This window comes from Nerophis ophidion, linkage group LG11 (assembly GCF_033978795.1).
Source record: "Nerophis ophidion isolate RoL-2023_Sa linkage group LG11, RoL_Noph_v1.0, whole genome shotgun sequence".
Classification (NCBI taxonomy): domain Eukaryota; kingdom Metazoa; phylum Chordata; class Actinopteri; order Syngnathiformes; family Syngnathidae; genus Nerophis; species Nerophis ophidion.
The window spans coordinates 46,719,004-46,740,270 of NC_084621.1; the positions used below are offsets into that span (position 1 = coordinate 46,719,004).

The 21,267-nt window shown below is 39.9% G+C and overlaps 1 protein-coding gene across 6 annotated transcripts in view; it reads left to right on the forward strand.

Annotated features, from left to right (window-relative positions):
• LOC133562200 (protein MTSS 1-like) overlaps window positions 1–21,267 on the forward strand; it is a 91,716-nt gene that overhangs the window by 10,359 nt on the left and 60,090 nt on the right. For all 6 annotated transcript variants that reach the window (XM_061916160.1, XM_061916161.1, XM_061916163.1 and 3 more), the window contains exons 2-3: window positions 4,522–4,583; window positions 18,744–18,817. In XM_061916160.1, the coding sequence (XP_061772144.1) occupies window positions 4,522–4,583; window positions 18,744–18,817 (136 nt within the window). The remainder of the gene's footprint in view (window positions 1–4,521; window positions 4,584–18,743; window positions 18,818–21,267) is intronic.

The window sequence follows — 21,267 nt, forward strand, 5'->3', positions numbered from 1 at the left end:
CATTCAAACAGATATTACAGTAATTATATAACTGATATCACAAAGCTTCACAATATGTTCAATATGCATCCTGTCTGTTACACAACACATGCAGTCATGTGATTTTTCCATCTATAGTCAGAAATCTGTCTTTTTTATCTCTGTAAAAATATAAACAAATATTTTCCGTTTTTCTTTTTTTTTTCCGACCTAGAGTGCGTGTGAAAATCTTGATCCGTCTCTTTGCCATACCTGCCAAAAACTACGGTTTACCCATAATGAGTACGTTTTTTAATAATCCATTCCGGTTTGCGGCTGCAATGGTAAAAACTGTGGTTGTCCATAAAAAAAATGATCAACTTAAAAGTCTAAGCTACTTAACGCCGTTTCCCAGTAACTTGGGAGTTGCTTTGCTACTTTTTAAACAAGTAGCGATTTCCGTAGCTCAGCTATTTTTGGACTCACGTATGCTACAAAAGAAGAGAGAGGGAGAATAGAAAGAGAAATATGGACTAGTGTAACTCCACGGGCAGGGGACAAAATATACGGGAAAAATCAATGATGATTGGTTGGTTTACGTATAAGAAAATCCATGATTAGACAGGCCATTCAGAGGCAAGGTAGGGCGGGTAATGGAACCAGGTAGGGAAATCACAACAGACACGCACATCCAAAATGACGACGAGAGAGTCGGAGAAAAGGAGAGTGAATGTTCAAGCGGGTGAATTATATATATTTTTTTTAAAAAGGTGGAAGATGGCAGAGGGATTCTCTTATATTTTTCTTTTAACGATGTAGACGACGTCCAGGAAACCCACAATGCGTCTACTTGGCCACATTTGGACAAATGTATGCATCTGGATAAAACAATGCTCATAATATTAATTTAGTTTTTTACCATATAAGCCCAAATCTAAACTGCTCTCAATATGAAAGATGTGGAATTAGTGCTGGGCGATATATCGATATACACAATATATTGCGGGTTTGTCTCTGTGCGATATAGAAAATGACAATGTCGTGATATTCGAGTATATGTTCTCACTCCGTTGCTTTTAGCCGCGTGCATTACATTACAGGCTCTTCCCACTCCTTGTGTCTCCTTCTCACAGATAACAAGCGCACCTTCTAACATACGTCACATACTGTCATATCATAGGTCACATACGTATACGTCCTCACGGAGCTGAGAGGTAGCAGCATGGGTAACGTTAGCTGCGATGCTAGCAGAGCCGTGGGAGTGGTAATACGAGAGAAAGAAGGTGCGAATGAAAAAAGAATGAATTTCCAAGGAAAACAGCAGGGGGTCCATCGTCTGGCGGTGGTTTGGCTTCAAGTAGAAATATGTCAAACAAACAACCATAATTTGTCAAGTGTGGGCCAATAGCGTTGCTACCAAAAGTAGCATTGCTGCTAATATGTAGCATCATTTGAAAAGTCACCTGCTAGAGAATGAAGAGTGATTATTCCCCATGTCAACATCACCATTCGGTGCCACACCAACAATATGCAGAGGAAACCATTTCCACATCAACACCGTATGAAAAACATAGTTAACAACAGAATTTAATAACGCCAGTAGTAACCTACCACATAGCGAAGGACGAAGACTATTTGATTTCCTATTATTATTATTATGCAGCTCATTTTTATTTGACACTTAAAATGTCTCTGACAATCTTGCACTTTTTGTTTTAGAAATGACATAAACGTTTGTGCCACTGCTTAATAATAACTGTTTAATAAATACAGTTTTGGTCAATTGACTTAGTTGTGATTTCCCTCTCTGCCGTTTAAAATGAGCATATTAATGCAGTATGAAGAAGAAAGTTTTAATGTAGACACATAGAATCATCATACTGCTGTGGTTGTATGTATTAGGTGTTCATTTAAGGCCAAGGCAAAATATCGAGATATATATTGTGTATCGCTATATGGCCTAAAAATATCGAGATTAAAAAAGGCCATATATATACACACACAGTGTGTGTGTGTGTATATATATATATATATATATATATATATATATATATATATATATATACATACATACATACACACACAGTGTGTATGTATATATATATCTTAAACATTATATATAACATTATGAATTATTAACAATATAGTACCCATGACCCCAAATACATCCATCCATTTTCTACCGCGTATTCCCTGTTTGGGTCACGGGGGGCGCTGGCGGCTATCTCAGCTACAATCGGGCGGAAGGCAGGGTACACCCTGGACAAGTCGCCACCTCATCGCAGGGCCAACACAGATAGACAGACAACATTCACACTCACATTCACACACTAGGGCAGTGTTACTAAATATAAATGTTTTATTAAACCCATGAGGGAAGTTTATATATATATATATATATATATATATATATATGTATATATATATATATATATATAAACACACAGTGGGGCAAATAAGCATTTAGTCAGCCACCGATTGTGCAAGTTCTCTCACTTAAAATGATGACAGAGGTCTGTAATTTTCATCATAGGTACACTTCAACTGTGAAAGACAGAATGTGACAAAAAAAATCTAGGAATTCACATTGTAGGAATTTTAAAGAATTTATTTATAAATTATGGTGGAAAATAAGTATTTGGTCAACCATTCAAAGCTCTCACTGATGGAAGGAGGTTTTGGCTCAAAATCTCACGATACATGGCCTCATTCATTCTTTCCTTAACACGGATCAATCGTCCTGTCCACTTAGCAGAAAAACAGCCCCAATGCATGATGTTTCCACCACCATGCTAGACAGTAGGTATGGTGTTTTTTGGATCAACTCAGTATTCTTCTTCCTTCAAACACGACGAGTTGAGTTTATACCAAAAAGTTCTATTTTGGTCTCATCTGACCACATGACATTCTCCCAATCCTCTGCTGTATCATCCATTTATCCATAAACTCAACTCGTCATGTTTGGAGGAAGAATAATACTGAGTTGCATCCCAAGAACACCACACCTACTGTGAAGCATGGGGGTGGAAACATGCTTTGGGGCTGTTTTTCTGCTAAGGGGACAGGACGATTGATCCGTGTTAAGGAAAGAATGAATGGGACCATGTATCGTGAGATTTTGAGCCAAAACCTCCTTCCATCAGTGAGAGCTTTGAATGGTTGACCAAATACTTATTTTCCACCATAATTTATAAATAAATTCTTTAAAATTCCTACAATTTGAATTCCTAGATTTTTTTTGTCACATTCTGTCTTTCACAGTTGAAGTGTACCTATGATGAAAATTACAGACCTCTGTCATCATTTTAAGTGGGAGAACTTGCACAATCGGTGGCTGACTAAATACTTTTTTGCCCCACTGTATATATACTGTATTTGTGTGTAGATAAATAAAATGTCCCGAATTAGAAAAGTAATCAACCATCAACTGAGTAGGTTACAATTCACAAACCAAAAAAGTACAATACCTCTGCTCACTTGTGTGTATTACTTTCATTCCCACACAATTATTATTCAAACAGATATCACTTGTTTTTCTGTGTAATTTCCCGACTTTAATTACATAAAATATTGTGATTAAATAGATAGATATATATAGATAGATAGTACTTTATTGATTCTTTCAGGAGAGTTCCTTCAGGTAAATTAAACGTTTAATTAAGTAAATAACTTAACATGTGGTGGTATTGCTCAAATTCACGGTATCGCGTTGCTAGGCAGATTTTACATGGCTCAATCATTACTGCCCCGTTGCCCAATTGACTGGCAGCACAATTTATTCACTGCTTTGTATGAAATAAAACATTATGAATTATTAACAATATACTACCCATGACCCCAAATGCACTGTTACTAAATATAAATGTTTTATTAAACCCATGAGGGAAGTTTAAGAGAGAGCAGTGACTGTGTTATGTTGTATTTATCAATGACGCTCTACTTGAATCAGAGAAAGGTTAAAAGCGATGTAATGGAGAAAAGCAGAGATCACTAAAAGGAAAGAGTTGAAGTCTTTGTTGGGTGTAATGTTTGACAGCATAACATGAGATTCCTCAGGCTCTTGACAGTTGTAGCACACAACTGGCAAACATTTGGTCAAGCCCTCCCTTACTTCATCTAGTGCTGCTCTACACTACCCACTTCCACTCCACTTACTCGCCTACAGCCGCTACTCAACACCAATTGTTTTCCGTCGTAGTTTTAGATCACACTATTTTGAGCCCGAGACCTGAATTGGATAAATTTGGAGTCCCATTAGGACCCAGGCTCATTATGGCATAGTAATAATACTTTGACTGTGTGGGGACTTTTCTTAAAGGAGCCACTGGCCTATTTTGCAGCCGACAGGACATAATGGTAAATATCTTTATAATTGTTGTATGTGGAGGAAAAAACAACATAATTTTGAGGAACTCAATATTATAATGAGCAATAAGCTTTTTATTGTTGTGAAGGTGAAGCGAGTCATCACCTGCACATAATCTTGACTCATGTAACTGTGTGAATGGGGAAATCTGCATTGATTATGTCCTTCACGTTTGTCTCTCTTTTTCTCCTTCACAGAGCAGCTACCCTGTTTGGGAGGACTTCATTATCAAGGCTGGCAAACTGCAGTCCCAACTGAGGTGAGCTTTGGGCTTGCACCACATATTTGCTTGACGATTACCTTATTTCCATTGCAAGGTAGTATTTGGCCAAACAATGTTCATGTTTATGTTCCTTCAAATGAAATATTTTTTTATGTAGCCTGATTTTTTTCAAAAGTAAAGTATTTCCTGACATCTAAAAACATTTTTTACCGAGCATGTCCATTCAGATTTATCTGATTTGTCTTCTTAACATTGTGCGTTTGGACAAATCCAGCGAGTCTTTTCCTCACTGGCTGTCAACCCTCACCACCTCTCTTGGTTGGCTTTAAGTGGCCACGTGTCAGCAGACAAACATCTTACGACAGCTGAGATAAAAGCTTATTGTTCTGCAAGTACTGTAACTATGGATGCCCTACAGTCAGGGATATTCTTTGATTAATAGAGCACGGCAGATCTCTTCCCATGTTAAGTGTCCACGTGTTACTGGACAGACTCGGAGTGACAGCTGTACAAAGACTCGGGGACTTAACAATGCATACTAGAAGGCCCTCAGTGTCCCATTGAGTAATGGTGATACGTTGTTATGGTGCACCCATAATTTAGGGGTTAGATATGTGACCCTGTCATATTAAGCTCAGGGGCGCATTTGTGGCCTTATTGCTAATGACTGCCTATTTGACAGTAGGGTGTTTCTGTGGGTGTGTGTACAGGGGCAGTGTCTAATGATCAGAGTGACTACTGATCTTTCTGCTGATTTGGATCAATGTACCTGGGTGGCTGTATGGTTGAATCAGGTTTTCTACCTTTTGTAAATTGTGGTAATTTGTCACATTTTGTGGCTAAGAGTCAAGTGACATAGCAGTAAACATTTTATAATAAAAGGCAGTAGCTACCCTCCATGCTCTTAGTCAGTTTTGCCGAGTAAACAGCATCCAAGTCATCTTCAAGCACCTGTTTCGGGAAGTAGTCACAGCAAGGCACCTGGCAGCATCAGTGGTTCTGTTCTTGCTCATCCTGTTGTAGGACATTCTGTTTCAATGAATCTGCAGTATTTCAATTGAGTTCCAGCTTAGTAAAAGATAAATAAAAACAGTTGAATTATGAGGAATATTCCTAAGTCTGCGTTTTGATTAAAAGTAAAAAAATTTAAAATGTCCTGACTAGTTTCCCTGGACAGTTAAGAAGTCATTCGAGTGCAGCGCTATTTATATTCAATCTGTTTTGGTATTTGAAACTTTGCCCCAATTAGACTCTGCCTACACTCTGCCCCAAGGCTGCAGTAGTTGTTCAATATACTGTAGCTGTATTAATGCCAGTCCTGCTGGAGTCCGCCACCTAGTTGTTAGAGGTGAAACGATCCGTTTTAACAATGATTTGATTCAATATTTGTAGCTGCCGATACGATTCAGGGACGATTTTTTTTTTTTTAGGATGGTACAATCTTGCTTGTCCCCCCTTTTGCAGTCTCTTCCAAGGTTTCTCATTGTTCCCATTGGGTTGAGTGTTTTGTTGCGCGGATTTGGGATCAGTTGTGGTTTGTTGATGTTGTTGTGGTTTTTGCAGCCCTTTTGAAGCATTTTTGATTAAACGCTATATAAATAAACTTTGATTAATTGATTGAATCCACTGTTTTCCTTTTTTAGTATGGATAAAATAGATAGAATCCCTTTTAAAACGATTTTGGATCAATACCTATCTCGGAAAGCAAACTTGCCGAGCACAGATCGACTTACCTTAAATGTAGGAATACTGTATATATCAATGTATCGATCAATCAGTACACCCCCTACTAATTGTCCACTACATACACATATTTTTGTCTGCTTTTAAGTTTTTTTACAGCTACTTCAAATTTGCCAAAATAGTGGTTTTGGCCGCTTGCAGCCTTGTCCCCTCCACCCATAGAGCTCTCTAATCGGTTGTTGGACTGGGTTACAGGGAAGGACACACACACACAAATTGTAGAACACAAACACCCACCTTCCCGCTTTGGCCTAGATAAGTGGCTAGCGAGCAGTGGTAGTAGCATATGTCTGTGTGTGTAATGATGTCCTTAGGGTACTACTCTGTAATTTAGCCCTTCTGCACCCCTCTTACAAAGCAACTCGGAAATCGACCAATTGCAATGTTCAGACGGTTCAGTCATTTTTGGGGGAAGGCAGGGGGCCAACTATGGTATTTTCTCTACTGCCCATGTTGGTTTGAGTGCTTAAAAGAAATACTACAGAGTGGAATAAAGGCTAGCTGTTTTCTAATCACAGACTCCTTTTAACTTCTTAGTGTTTGGTCTGTTTGTTGGCTTATGGCTGATGCAGCTGTGTTTTGGACAGACACAATTTATTTTAGTTGGAAGTATTAATGGAACAGAAAAAGACCACCACAAGAGATCAAATTGTTTGGCTGTAGTGTGACTATTAAATCCATTTAAGATGAGATATTGAGAAGGACGATGTGCAACAGACAGTATAGTTAATGCTTTATACCAGATCTGGGCAAAGTACGGCCCGTTAGGATTTTCAATCCGACCCGCCAATTATTTTATACCTCTAACATCAAAACTGTAGCCGCTGTTATGATGTGCAGTGCTGTATATATGCTGTATATCGAATATTTTAGTAGTTTTCGATACTTTTCTAAATAAAGGGGACCACAAAAAATGGTGTTATTGGCTTTATTTTAACCAAAAATCTTGCGGTACATTAAACATATGTTTCTTATAGCAATCGAAGAGCAAGTTTGGCCTTAAATAAAATAGTGAACATACTACACAACCTGTCTTTTAGTAGTAAGTAAGCAAACGGAGGCTCCTAATTTGTCTGCTGACGTATGCAGTAACATATTGTGTCATTTGTCATTCTATTATTTTGTCGACATTATATAGGACAAGCTGTAAAAATGGATTATTAATCCACTTGTTCATTTACTGTGAAAGGCCTACTGAAACCCACTACTACCGACCACGCAGTCAGATAGTTTATATATCAATGAGGAAATCTTAACATTGCAACACATGCCAATACGGCCGGTTTAGTTTACTAAATTGCAATTTTAAATTTCCCCCAAGGTATCCTGTTGAAAACGTCGCGGAATGATGACACTTCTGTTGACGCGTGCTTGTGACGTTAATTGGTTGGAGCGGACATTTAAGCCCAGCACCACTCACGGCTAAAAGTCATCTGCTTTAATCGCATAATCACACAGTATTTTGGACATCTGTGTTGCTGAATCTTTTGCAATTTGTTCAATTAATAATGGAGACTATAAAGAAGAATGTGGTTGGTGTTTAGCGGTGGATTGCAGCTGCCTTTAGCACCCAAAACACAGCCGGTGTTTCTTTGTTGGTTGTGAAGCTTTATTATGAAACAGAGCGGTCAAGCGAACGTGTTTCTCTACCACATGTCAATCAGCAAGTTTTTGGAGTTTGCGTCCTCCTGCAGCAGCTGTCAAAAAGGCGGCTGTGACTTTCTTGGTTCCTCCATATGGCTTCCCTCAGAGACATTGGCGGTCATGTCAGCCCTCCAACTTTCAGGTATGACTTTATAATCTCACTAAAACACTAGTAACACAATAAACAGATAAGGGATTTTACAAAATTATCCTAGTAAATGTGTCTAATAACATCTGAATCGCTCCCACTGCCGTCGCCTTTTTTTTCTTCTAGTGCTTCACTCTAGCTTTCCTCATCCACGAATCTTTCATCCTCGCTCAAATTAATGGGGAAATCGTCGCTTTCTCGGTTGGAATCGCTCTTGCTGCTAGTGGCTATGATTATAAACGCTGTGAGGAGCCCTACAACCTGTGATGTCACGCGCACATCGTTAGCTACTTCCGGTACAGGCAAGACTTTTTTATTAGCGACCAAAAGTTGCGAACTTTATCGTCGATGTTCTCTACTAAATCCTTTCAGCAAAAATATGGCAATATCGCAAAATGATCAAGTATGACACATGGAATGGACCTGCTATTCCTGTTTAAATAAGAAAATCTCATTTCAGTAGGCCTTTAATATCTGGTTATTTTCCGTTTCAATTCGTTCCATCTGCACTTCTGTTCAAATGTAATATTCACTTATTCTTCTGTTGTTTGATACTCAACATTAATTTTGGGTGATACTCCAAAATTAGATATTGATCCGATACCAAGTATTTACAGGATCACACATTGGTCATATTCAAAGTCCTCCTTTATCCAGGGATATATTTACTGAGTTTACAAACATAATATGAATTAAAAAAAAAAAAAGGCAAAAAGATTTTGTGACGATAAAAAATTTAGATGAAATCATCCACTAGATACGCTCTTATACTTGGTATCAGTAAAGTGGATAAATATGTGTAGATTCACCCATGGCATTTGATTACATTCAGGCATGCTAGCTTTTGTTACCGGTGACGCCAGTGAGCTGTTGTATCCTCCTACGGTATGTAGTGAGGCATGTTTAGCTTTTCGCTGTCTTGCAGGGATGATACTTGAAAGAAATGTACTTTATTTGTCGCCATGGAGGCGAGGATTAGTGATTTAGAAGTAGCTAACACACTGTGAATGGATGTTCACTGCTAAAAGTAAAAGTACCAATAATTGTTACACACACACACACTAGGTGTGGCAGATTTATTCTCTGCATTTGACCCATCACCCTTGATCACCCCCTGGGAGTTGAGGGGAGAAGTTAGCAGCAGCGGTGGCTGCAGCCGTTGCTATCAAGCCATATCTTAAAGGACCTTTTCCTGAGGGCGTTCCAGTGTTATAGCTTCACATTTATAGTCAGTTTTTAGGCCAAAATGCGTCTGTTCTCCCTTTTCTGTCTACAAACTGTCTGCTTGTAAGTAGTCCGTGATTGTGCGCTGCCGAATACGCTCCTCTGCTTGTAAACCCAGCAATGTTATGACATGACGACGCGCTGTCATGCCCGTTAAAAACAAATAATAATAATAATTGGTAACCCATCCATCCATCCATTTTCTAACAACAATTGTCCCTTTCGGATTCCCTCAACGCCCTGACTGCGCCTAGAAACTCTGTCCATAAAAGGTATGAACAGAGTCGGTGACAAAGGGCAGCCTTGGCGGAGTCCAACCCTCACTGGAAACGTGTCCGACTTACTGCCGGCAATACGGACCAAGCTCTGGCACTGATCGTACAGGGAACGGCTCGCCACAATCAGACAGTCCGATACCCCATACTCTCTGAGCACTCCCCACAGGACTTCCCGAGGGACACGGTCGAATGCCTTCTCCAAGTCTACAAAGCACATGTAGACTGCTTAGGCAAACTCCCATGCACCCTTAAGGACCTTGCCGAGAGTATAGAGATGGTCCACAGTTCCACGACCAGGACAAAAACCACACTGTTACTCCTGAACCCGAGGTTCGATTATCCGGCGTAGCCTCCTATCCAGTACACCTGAATAGACCTTACGTGGAAGGCTGAGGAGTGTGATCCCACGATAGTTGGAACACACCCTTCTTAAAGAGAGGAACCACCACCCCGGTCTGCCAATCCAGAGGTACCGCCCCCGATGTCCACGGGATGTTGCAGAGTCTTGTCAACCAAGACAGCCCCACAGCATCCACAGCCATAAGGAACTCCGGGCTGATCTCATCCACCCCCGGGGCCTTGCCACCGAGGAGCTTTTTAACTACCTCAGCAACCTCAGCCCCAGAAATGGGAGAGCCCACCACAGATTCCCCAGGCACTGCTTCCTCGAAGGAAGACGTGTTGGTGGGATTGAGAAGGTCTTCAAAGTATTCCCTCCACCGATACACAACATCCGCAGTCGAGGTCAGCAGAACACCATCCGCACCATACACGGTGTTGACCGTGCACTGCTTCCCCTTTCAGAATCGCTTCGAAGCCGTCCGGAAGTCGTTTTCCATGGCTTCCCCGAACTCCTCCCATGTCCGAGTTTTTTCCTCCCTGACCGCTGAAGCCGCACACCGCTTGGCCTGTCGGTACCTGTCCGCTGCCTCCGGAGTCCTATGAGCCAAAATAACCCAATAGGACTCCTTTTTCAGCTTGACGGCATCCCTCACCACCGGTGTCCACCAACGGGTTCTAGGATTACCACCACCACAGGGACCAACTACCTTGCGGCCATAGCTCCAGTCAGCCGCCTCGACAATAGAGGTGCGGAACATGGTCCACTCGGACTCAATGTCTAGCACCTCCCTTGTGACATATTAAAAGTTCTTCCGGAGGCGGGAATTGAAACTCTCTCTGACAGGAGGTTCTGCCAGACATTCTCAGCAGACCCTAACAATGCGTTTAGGCCTGCCAGGTCTGTCCGGCATCCTCCCCCACCATCGCAGCCAACTCACCACCAGGTGGTGATCGGTAGAAAGCTCCGCCCCTCTCTTCACCCGAGTGTCCAAAACATGAGGCCGCTAAGTCTAAAGTTTGCTGCCAATGGAACTGGTGATTTACAGAGAGTAAATGGGACAGTGAAAAAGGAGGATTATCGCTAAATTATTCAGGACAATCTAAAATCATCAGCCCGAAGGTTGGGTCTTGGGCGCAGTTGGGTGTTCCAACAGGACAATGACCCCAAACACACATCAAAAGTGGCAAAGGAATGGCTTAATCAGGCTGGAATAAAGGTTTTAGAATGGCCTTCCAATGTCCTGACTTAAACGTGTGGACAATGTTGACGAAACAAGTCCATGTCAGAAAACCAACAAATTTAGCTGAACTGCACCTATTTTGTCAAGAGGAGTGATCAAAAACTCAACCAGAAGCTAATAATAATAATAATAATGGATTAGATTTATATCGCGCTTTTCTATTGTTGGATACTCAAAGCGCTCACAGCTCACCCATCATTCATTCACACCTGGTGGTGGTAAGCTACATCTGTAGCCACAGCTGCCCTGGGGTAGACTGACGGAAGCGTGGCTGCCAGTTTGCGCCTACGGCCCCTCCGACCACCACCAATCATTCATTCACCAGTGTGAGCGGCACTGGCTAGTGGATGTCTACCAAAAGCGCTTTATTGCAGTGAAACTTGCCAAGGGACATGTAACCAAATATTAACATTGATGTATGTATAATTTTGACGCAACAAATTTGGTCACATTTTCGGTAGACCCATAATAAATTCATAAAAGACCCAAACTTCCTGAATGTTTTTTGTGACAATCAAGTATGTGCTACAGTCACTGTATCACAAAAAAAATAAGACCTGTAGAAATTATTGGAAACCCAAGACAACCATTTCCCCAGACACATATTTCTCTCAATGTGGCCCCTAAATAATTTCCCGGGTCTGACTTATACTGTGTATATGAATACACTTCATAATACAGAACATGTGCCAAGATCTAAAATATGGTTAAAATGTATTCTATATTATAATTGCTGGAATTTAGTCTCTCAAATGCGGTGTTAAATTCAGCCTCTTTCTATGGTCCAAATCAACCACAGCTACATTCCAGTCTCTGCTGCACTAAGAATAGGTGGCGGCAGCAGTACTCAATGTATCATTGTCAGAAAGAGCACTTTGCTATTCTATGCCACAATCTATGGGGAATTGAGATTGGCTTCGTCAAGCTTTTGTGAACTGGGTGAGATAAAGTCGGTCATCTTCAAGGACAGGACAGGTGTTTTGGAAAATGGTTTAAGTCTTTGTTGCTGTTATGACCAATGTCATCAGCAGTGTTCATTTTGACAACAAATGTATTTTAGTAGAGTCATATTTGAGTTGTATAAATTGACTAATTTTTTGTCGATTAAATTCCTGAACATTTTAGTCAACTAAAATTACAGTAAATGTTGTCTATATAAACGAAAAAGGATAACGCATCTTTCAGAGTTGTCTTGATACCACTTTTTTAAGGTTATTACAATTACTGTTTAACGTAATAAATCAACACTGCATAACTTAGCATATCCAGAGGCATTTCATTAAATCTGAATATGGTGCATCCCCTTATTTCAGTATCAATTTAAATTACAAGTCTAATTAAAGCCTCAGAATTGTTTTTTTTTTTTGTTAATTTCTGAACGTGCAGTCAATTTTATCAAGCAAACAAGCTGAGTAGAGCTTCGTTCTGAGTGTTGTGTAAAACGAGAACAAGCGCAGTGCATACACTTGTGTTAAAATAATTGTATTGATTTAACAGGAAATAATGAAACTGGAACATAAATATGTATTTGACGCTCAAATCTTAACATTAAGTATTTATTGAGATCTGCCTTTATACAGTGTTACATTATTTACATATACAAAGGTGTATATATGAACTGTTGGCAGTTGGGAGTGCATAACCTATATAAATCATATGGTAACTATTATGTGTGTTCAATCACATTGTAGCTGTTTTCTGTTCCATCATTAAAATATAATGTATACATTTTATTATATCGGTCTACTATTTATTTTGACAATTACGACAACAAAAATACTGATCTATAATTTGATGTAAAAAAAAGAACTCTTTCAACGCCAGTATACAGTGCCTAAAAATTTGCACATGGTTATGATCATATGAAGAAACGAACTGGTTGTATTCTGTATTGTATGTAACTACATTGGGTGTGCATAATAATTTGAGTCTTGGCCACTGTCCTGTCTAAATACAGCAACCAGTGTTATAAAATTAACATATATATGTCTCACATAGCTGTCTGTCTTTGTGCGCTAGGTTGAAAAATGACAAATCTGTTTTTTGGGGTTGTCAGTTATGAAATTAAAAGCTAAACAGAGCATCAGCTGAACATCAATTAAAGTGCACTGTGCAGGTACATGTACATATTGGGCGGTAACCACGGCAACCGTCCTTATCACAGGCCGTGATGTCATCCATCCATCCATTTTCTACCGCTTGTTCCTTTCGGGGTCGCGGGGGGTGCTGGAGCCTATCTTCGCTGCATTAAGCCGTAGGCGGGGTACACCCTGGTCAAGTAATGCCCTACAAAAATTACCAGCTTTTACGGCAAGAACATGTCGTGACCTCCCTTGACTTTTTCAATCAATCAATCAATCAATCAATGTTAATTTATATAGCGCTAAATCACAAGTGCCTCAAAGGGCTGCACAAGCCACAATGACATCCTTGGTTCAGAGCCCACCAAAGGGCAAGGAAAAACTCACAACCCAGTGGGACGTCAATGTGAAAGACTAAGAGAAACCTTGGAGAGGACCGCAGATGTGGGTGACGACACCCCCTTCCCCCAGGGGAGACTGGATGTGATGGATGTCGAGTGGGTCTAACATATTATTGTGAAAGTCCAGTCCATAGTGGATCTAACATATTAGTGAGAGTCCAGTCCATAGTAGGGCCAACAGGAGACCAACCAGGTCAGCAGAGATGTCCCCAACCGATGCACAGGCGAGCGGTCCACTCCGGATCCCGACTTTGGACAGCCAGCACTTCATCCATAGCTACCGGACCTGTGCTCCCCCACCCCGAAACTCTGGTGTGATGGTTCCCGGTCTGCCTTCCGACCATTGCGATGCTCGCCCCGCCGGGTCATGTGATTCCCGTAAAGGCTGCAGGCATGATAAAAGCCCATTCCCGCCGCCAGGGCAGCATGGGAGAGTGTCGGGAAGGAGGATGGAGTGCTGGAGAGCTGCCGGGGTGGTGGTGGGTGGTGTGTGATGTGCAGGATCAGAACAGACCACACGCCGCATGGCAAACATGACTTATTGATGATGTGGACGGATGGACGCGAAGGTGAGGACGTCCCCGTCTCCTTCTCTCCTCCGTGATGCTGCTGTAGCACTGCAGCTGATGACGAGGGGCGCTATGAATTAGCTATATATGCATATAGCTGTAATTCACTGAAATTCAAGTATTTATTTAATTTATTTATATATATAATAAAATAAATTATATATATATAAAAATTAATTCTCAAATTTTAGTGAATTAAAGCTATATATATACATATATATATACCCCCACTAACAAACACCCCACCCCACCCCCTTATCTTCCGAATTCTGAGATCTCAAGGTTGGCAAGTATGCATACGATACCTGATGTCTTCTATAAGCAGCTGCTTTTGCTTCCTCGACAGAAATGGCAAAAGAGATCACTGCAGCTCTGTCATATTTCATTGACAAACTTTCAAATGGTTGAGAGGTGTTTTCTGATATGTGTAAGACTAGACCTCATATATCAACACCCTTGTTGTATACGAGGACAAACAGTGCAGTTACATCTCATGGCCATCTTTCACATTTTTACATGTATTTTTTTATTTATTTATGTTTTTCAGTTTCTGCCATATTGCTTTGTTAATAATGCCTATGTTGCTTTCATATGCACATTTATTTTCTACTTCAGGTACATGTAACATTTATTTATAATATGTTTTATTCTACAAAGTATATCATTTTGAATGTTTTTTTGTTTTTAATTAGACTTACCAGTCGTTAAAAGATTTGAGTATACAGTAAATACTGTTTGAACACATTTTAAAAAATACCGCCATATTAATGATAACCGTGATCATTTTGGTCACAATAACCGTGATAAATTTTCATATCATGAAATCCCTAAATGGAAAACCGAACAAATTTGGCAACCGTCTGCCAATGCCTATAGACATCTCTGAGTTAATGTTGTGACTAGTAGCATTTGAAATTGTCAGTATATATGTTTTAATCTTGGATTAGTCACCTCTGCCCTAACACTCTATTAATTATTTAATACTCTATACAGGCTATCTGTGATGAGGAAACACTTTCTTCATAGATGGAATGCTAAAATCTGGAATCATATTTCCCTCCAACTAAATTATGGAACTGGATTGTGTATGAATTAATCAGTTTTGATATGTCACGCTTGTTGGCAGCCCCTTCGAAATATAATGTGTTTAAGCAGCTGTTAGTCATTCTTGAGTCATGTTTAAAGATGTCTTTTGAAATAAAACTTTACAGGGAACCCTGAAAAAATGTAATCTGTTGTGTTGAGATATTGATTCACTCTGACTGCAAGTCATCCCCAGCAAGTTTGTGCCCAGCAATTGTTAAGACTTCAGTGTTAAAGGGGTCTTATTATGCCTAACCAATGTTTCTCACCTGATGGTGTCTGCTTAGGGGTATATAGGATCCCTAAATGTCCCAAAATGTTGAAATCAAACCATTGAGGGATTTTAGAGATATTTATCAAATAATCTCGCCTTCATTCCTACTTCCGCCAAACGAGCCGTTTGGAATTTGCTTTGTCCTGTGACGTTTTCTGTCCTAATTCGTCTGCAGATATCAAATCAAATCAAATCAACTTTATTTATAAACCACATTTAAAATTTACCACTGGGATAGCCAAAGTGCTGTACAATAGGCAGGTTAAAAGATAACACAAGGAAAACGAGCAAACACAACACAAACAGAGCACGATAAAAAATAAATAAATAAAACATAGAAACAGGTTCACAGCAGGTCTATAATGGGATGCCATAGCGGGATGGAGATCAAAGAATGTTAAAGGCCATGGAATAAAAGTGTGTTTTCAAGAGTGATTTAAAAACAGGAAGAGAGGAGGCCTGTCTAACACTCATAGGTAAGTCGTTCCAGAACCTGGGAGCAACAGCGGCGAAAGCTCTGTCACCTCTAAGCTTCAGCCTTGTGTCAGGGACACAACAGCAGCTGATCGGCTGATATTAGGGATCGGGGGTGGGCAGTAATGCTGAAAGAGGTCAGAGAGATATGTTGGAGCGAGGTAGCTTAGACATTGAAAACAAATAATGGGAGTTTAAATCGCCATATATAATAAAGTTTTACCCACATTGCTTAGTGTGAGTCCGCCATTGTATTTCGCTGAATAAGCTGCTTCTTTTTCTCTATACTTTTGTTGTGGGGCAGCGTTGGTCATACTTGCACATACATCCGTATAGTTCGGACATAAATCTGTCAGTAGACTCGCTATGAAAGTGTTAAACTACAACAAATATGGCGGTGAGAAGACACAGTCAAAGAGGCACTTAAATACGTAAGACCTACACCACGGCGCATCCTTAAAAGACGGTCAGCTTGAAGACGTCTGTAAAACCAAATCAATGCACCATTTTGACTAAATTACTACCATTACATGTTATGTAGACCACAAGGAAGAATTTTGAATTTAGAAAAAACATAATATAACCCCTTTAATGGAAAAGGGGTTATATTGTTGTACTTAGAAACGTTAAAGGCCTACTGAAACCCACTACTACCGACCACACAGTCTGATAGTTTATATATCAATGATGAAATATTAACATTGCAACACATGCCAATAGGGCCTTTTTAGTTTACTAAATTGCAATTTTAAATTTCCTGGGAGTTTCTTGTTGAAAACGTCACGGACTGTAAGGAAAAATTAGCGCTGCGCACACACACAGCTAAAAGTCGTCTGCTTTAACCGCATAATTGCACAGTATTTTGGACATCTGTGTTGCTGAAACTTTTGCAATTTGTTTAATTAATATTGAAGAAGTCAAAGTAGAAAGATGGAGGTGGGAAGCTTTAGCCTTTAGCCACACAAACACACGGTGATTCCTTGTTTAAAATTCCCGGAGGTGAAGCTTTCCTATGGATCAGAGCGGTCAAGCGAACATGGATCCCGACCAAATATCAACCAGCAGTTTTCAGTGAGAAAATTGTGGTAAAAAGTCGCCACTTACCGGTGATCAGCTGAGGTTGTGCTGTCCATACAGCTTACGTCGACTTACATCAGACACTGGCCTCAAGACACCTGTGAACACACCCTTCCGACTATCAGGTACTATTAAACTCACTAAAACACTAGCAACACAATAGAAAGATAAGGGATTTCCCAGAATTATCCAAGTAAATGTGTCCAAAAACATCTGAATCCATCCCAATGCAATCACATTTTTTTTAACTTGATTTTTTTTCTTTCTTTTTTTCTAGTCCATCGCTATCAATATCCTCAAACACAAATTTTTCATCCTCGCTCAAATTAGTGGGGAAATTGTCGTTTTCTCGGTCCAAATAGCTCTTGCTGCTGGAGGCTCCCATTAAAAACAATGTGAGGATGTGAGGAGCCCTCAACGGGTGACGTCATCGTCTGCGACTTCCGGTAAAGGCAGGGCTTTTCTATTAGCGACCAAAAGTTGCGAACTTTATCGTCGATGTTCTCTACTAAATCCTTTCAGCAAAAATATGGCAATATTGCGAAATGATCAAGTATGACGCATAGAATGGACCTGCTATCCTCGTTTAAATAAGAAAATCTCATTTCAGTAGGCCTTTAAAATGAATGTACTCCCCTTCAGAACAATCACACTTTCATAAGTGCCTTGGAAAATGTGTTGCGTGTCTCCGTGTGGCATGTGTGACTGCTTTAGTGTTGTCTCTTTTGAGACTAGGTATCAGTAAAAAGTGCACGTGCACATAAGGGCACCAACAAAAGAGGCTTTCTCACATTTTTAACTAGATCCACTCGACATCCATTGCACCGGTCGCCCAGGGGCGGGTTTCCCACGTCTGCGGTCCCCTCCGAAGTTTCTCATTTGCCCATTGGACTGATTTTGTTCTTGCCCTGATGTAGTATCTGAGCCGATGATGTCGTCGTGGCTTGTCCAGCTCTTTGAGACACTTATTATTAAGGGCTATATAAATACATTTTGATTGATGGATTTTACCCCACACATCTGATCTCATTGATGAGAGGTGTGTTGTGTCGGATGGTATTAATGTGTGCTAACCAGTCAGCAGGCCTGACACTAAGGCAATGTTGCCAGACACCAAAGGATTAGTCATTTTGGCAGCCTTCAAGTGTTGTCTGATAATATTACAGCAAATTTTCAATTTTAAACCAATGTTGTTCGCAGTGAATAGATTGACATACTTCGGTCTCCCGTGTCGCTTCACCTCAGACTGTTTGCACTGTATATACTTAACAAGAGAACAAATAGTGGCTCTGTATGAATTTTGCCTGCCCAAGGGCTCCTTTTTTGTTTAGCTAGGGTTAATTGTTTATCTGTCAGCCTGGTCAACTTTGCTTGAACACCTTTCCTCAGTGGAACAGTGCCTGGCTAAGACTTTTACAATTACAACAATGCAGGGCACATTCAGGCATTCACTGAGGCACCTGTTTGTAACAGTAATGCGTTGTTTATGTTCATGAAGTTAATTACTGTTCTTCAGTATATCCCATCCAACCTGAGGTGGGTTGGAAGCACTGCTTCTGCTACCATTTATTTATATTTGTTGTGTTTTTGTAACTTAAGTAGTTTTTTCTCTTTCAGGGCCACAGTGGTCGCCTTGGCTGCCTTCTTGGACGCTTTTCAGAAAGTGGCTGACCTTGCTACCAATTCAAGAGGTAGGAATCCCAAAATCTGCTTGTCTGCGTCATTAAGCTGGTGCCCTAGCAACGTAACTGTCAGAAGTTATGAATCACCTGTGCCTCACTGTCACAAGCAAAGGTGTTTTTAAATTGAGCAGTACTGGTTTATCAGTGGACATACATTAAGATGCTTCATTAATTTTCACCAGAAAACTGGTCCAGTAGTCACCCCGCTATGCTGAGAAGTTCCTTATTGGTTGTTTTCTTTACCATATAGACAGTAAATTCATCACTGTACTGTTTGCAGTTTGTTTGTGTTCTCTGCACACTAACCCCACCCTTTTCTTTGCCTTTTCTTCATCTGGACTCTCAGACAAATCCTTCAAGTATTTGTGCTTGAGAGTAAGAGCCCTACTACTCCCTCCCCTGTATTGACTTGAGCTGTACACCCCCTATTAATAGGAGTTGACATAGACACATACATTCATCACCCAACCTGCTAAAGTGAGCAAGACAGACAGTGTGATGGTGTTGGGGAGTAACTAACTCGAGCGTGGGTTTTCTCTCATGGTTACTTGCAAAATGCATATTAGTGATGTTTAAGTTCATTCTGCCATTGTCATCTATTGAATCATGTGCTTGTAGTACAAGTAATTTTTTACAGCCCCAAAAGAAGGAAGAACATTAAAAAGAGGTTTGGGGCAGACAATAAACATACCTCAATTTTACACCATTGTGCCCAATGCCACTTTTGTCTAAAACATTACAAAAATAACCCTAACACCAGAGGCCATTTTCCAGTTGCTAATTTTGATCAGTCTGTCTACGGTAGATAGAACTTTTCGACCTCTTTTTTTGGTAACTATAATTACACGTAGCTGAGTAATAAAAGAAAAAATGCACACATTTTTAGGTAAACGCCCACAGTGAAGCCCACAAAATGTATTTCAGAATCTTTTGGGAATTTTGTGGTGTATGACTTGCCGCATACCAACTTGTCACTATAGCACACAGCTCTGTTAGAATTTACAGAGTTTGTCATGTGCATTTAATGGACCCCTCAGGGAGGCAGTACGGAACAGCCATTATATATGTACTGTTTATGTGATCTGGCTATTATAGCTTTGCTATTAATGAGCACCTGTTTGTTTTTTATATCTTTATCAAATAGGTGTTCAGACAGATTTCTGACACAGACACCATTTTCTGTTTGCTCATCAGTAAACTGGAGGCTCCAGTCACATTGTATACTGATGATGACTTTTTCTCTATTCTCTGGCATCAAATAGAACAAGAAAGTTCCAAAACAGACAAATTCCCCCAAGCAATACAGTTTGATTGTCTTTAGACAAAAAATGGTACGAAAGTGTTTTACCGTACCACTTTCTTTGACTAACGATTTTCATAGTAGAATCTGATTTGTAAAATTTTTGCCCACAATTTTCGGTCAGTCGTTTTTGTAGTTTTCTGTAAGAGTGGACAGTTTGTGATGATATGTGGCCTTAAATTTACTTGTGCAGCCCAAAAATATCTTAAAACCATAATAGATGACAGCAATTCTATAGACTCATAGACTACTGATACTGGGGATTTTTAAGAAATCCCCAGTTTAGCAGCTAGCACCGCTAATCACTTGCTAGCTTAAATGCTAACATGCATACAAAACACATTATTATCTGTAGTTTATCAATTAATTTAGATAATGCTTTGCTAAAATATTTTAGTGTGTGTTTAATTACTTTTTAAACACATTCAACAATACCAGGATAGTAATGATAACCATGTTACATTTGGTCGCAAGTACCGTGATATTTTTTTTACTTGAAATTAAGCATATATAATTTTAGTTGTGGAGAAAAGGGGAACACCAATTGACAAACCATATGAAGACTTGGGAAGCAAACAGAAACACCAACAGAAAGGCCCCAAAGTTAGATAGATCCATGCTGGAATGAACTGGAAGGCTTGTAGATGTTGGGCAGCAGGGTTAAAAATCATTTGCCAGTGGCTTATATCATAATTTTTAACTGACGCTCTGGTGTTCTGATAGACTATTTGAATTATGGATTCTGCGGACTTTGATATAAGACAGACCTTATTTTTATAGTTAAGAGTTGTAAAAGAAGAACAACGGCACTCTTCCAATTGTACCATTGAAGCAGCACATTTTTCTTTTCATGACAATGTATGACTGCACGAGTCCTATTCAGAATTTTAACAGAGTATTTGTAATATGTTCATATTTGATGCAATTGTTCACATGTAACTAAAGTTATGTGGGGAAAAACATATACTCAATGATGTCAATGTTTTGAGGTTGATTAAGAGAAGAAATTACTATTAATATGCAACAATATATACAGATTACCAAAATAAACCCCAGATGAGAGCCACTAACTTGCTCCCGTTTGTTCAAATAGTAAGGATGAAAACCATCTAACAGAGCAGAATGCCAAAGTTGAGAGTGAGTTTTTATTAAGATGAAC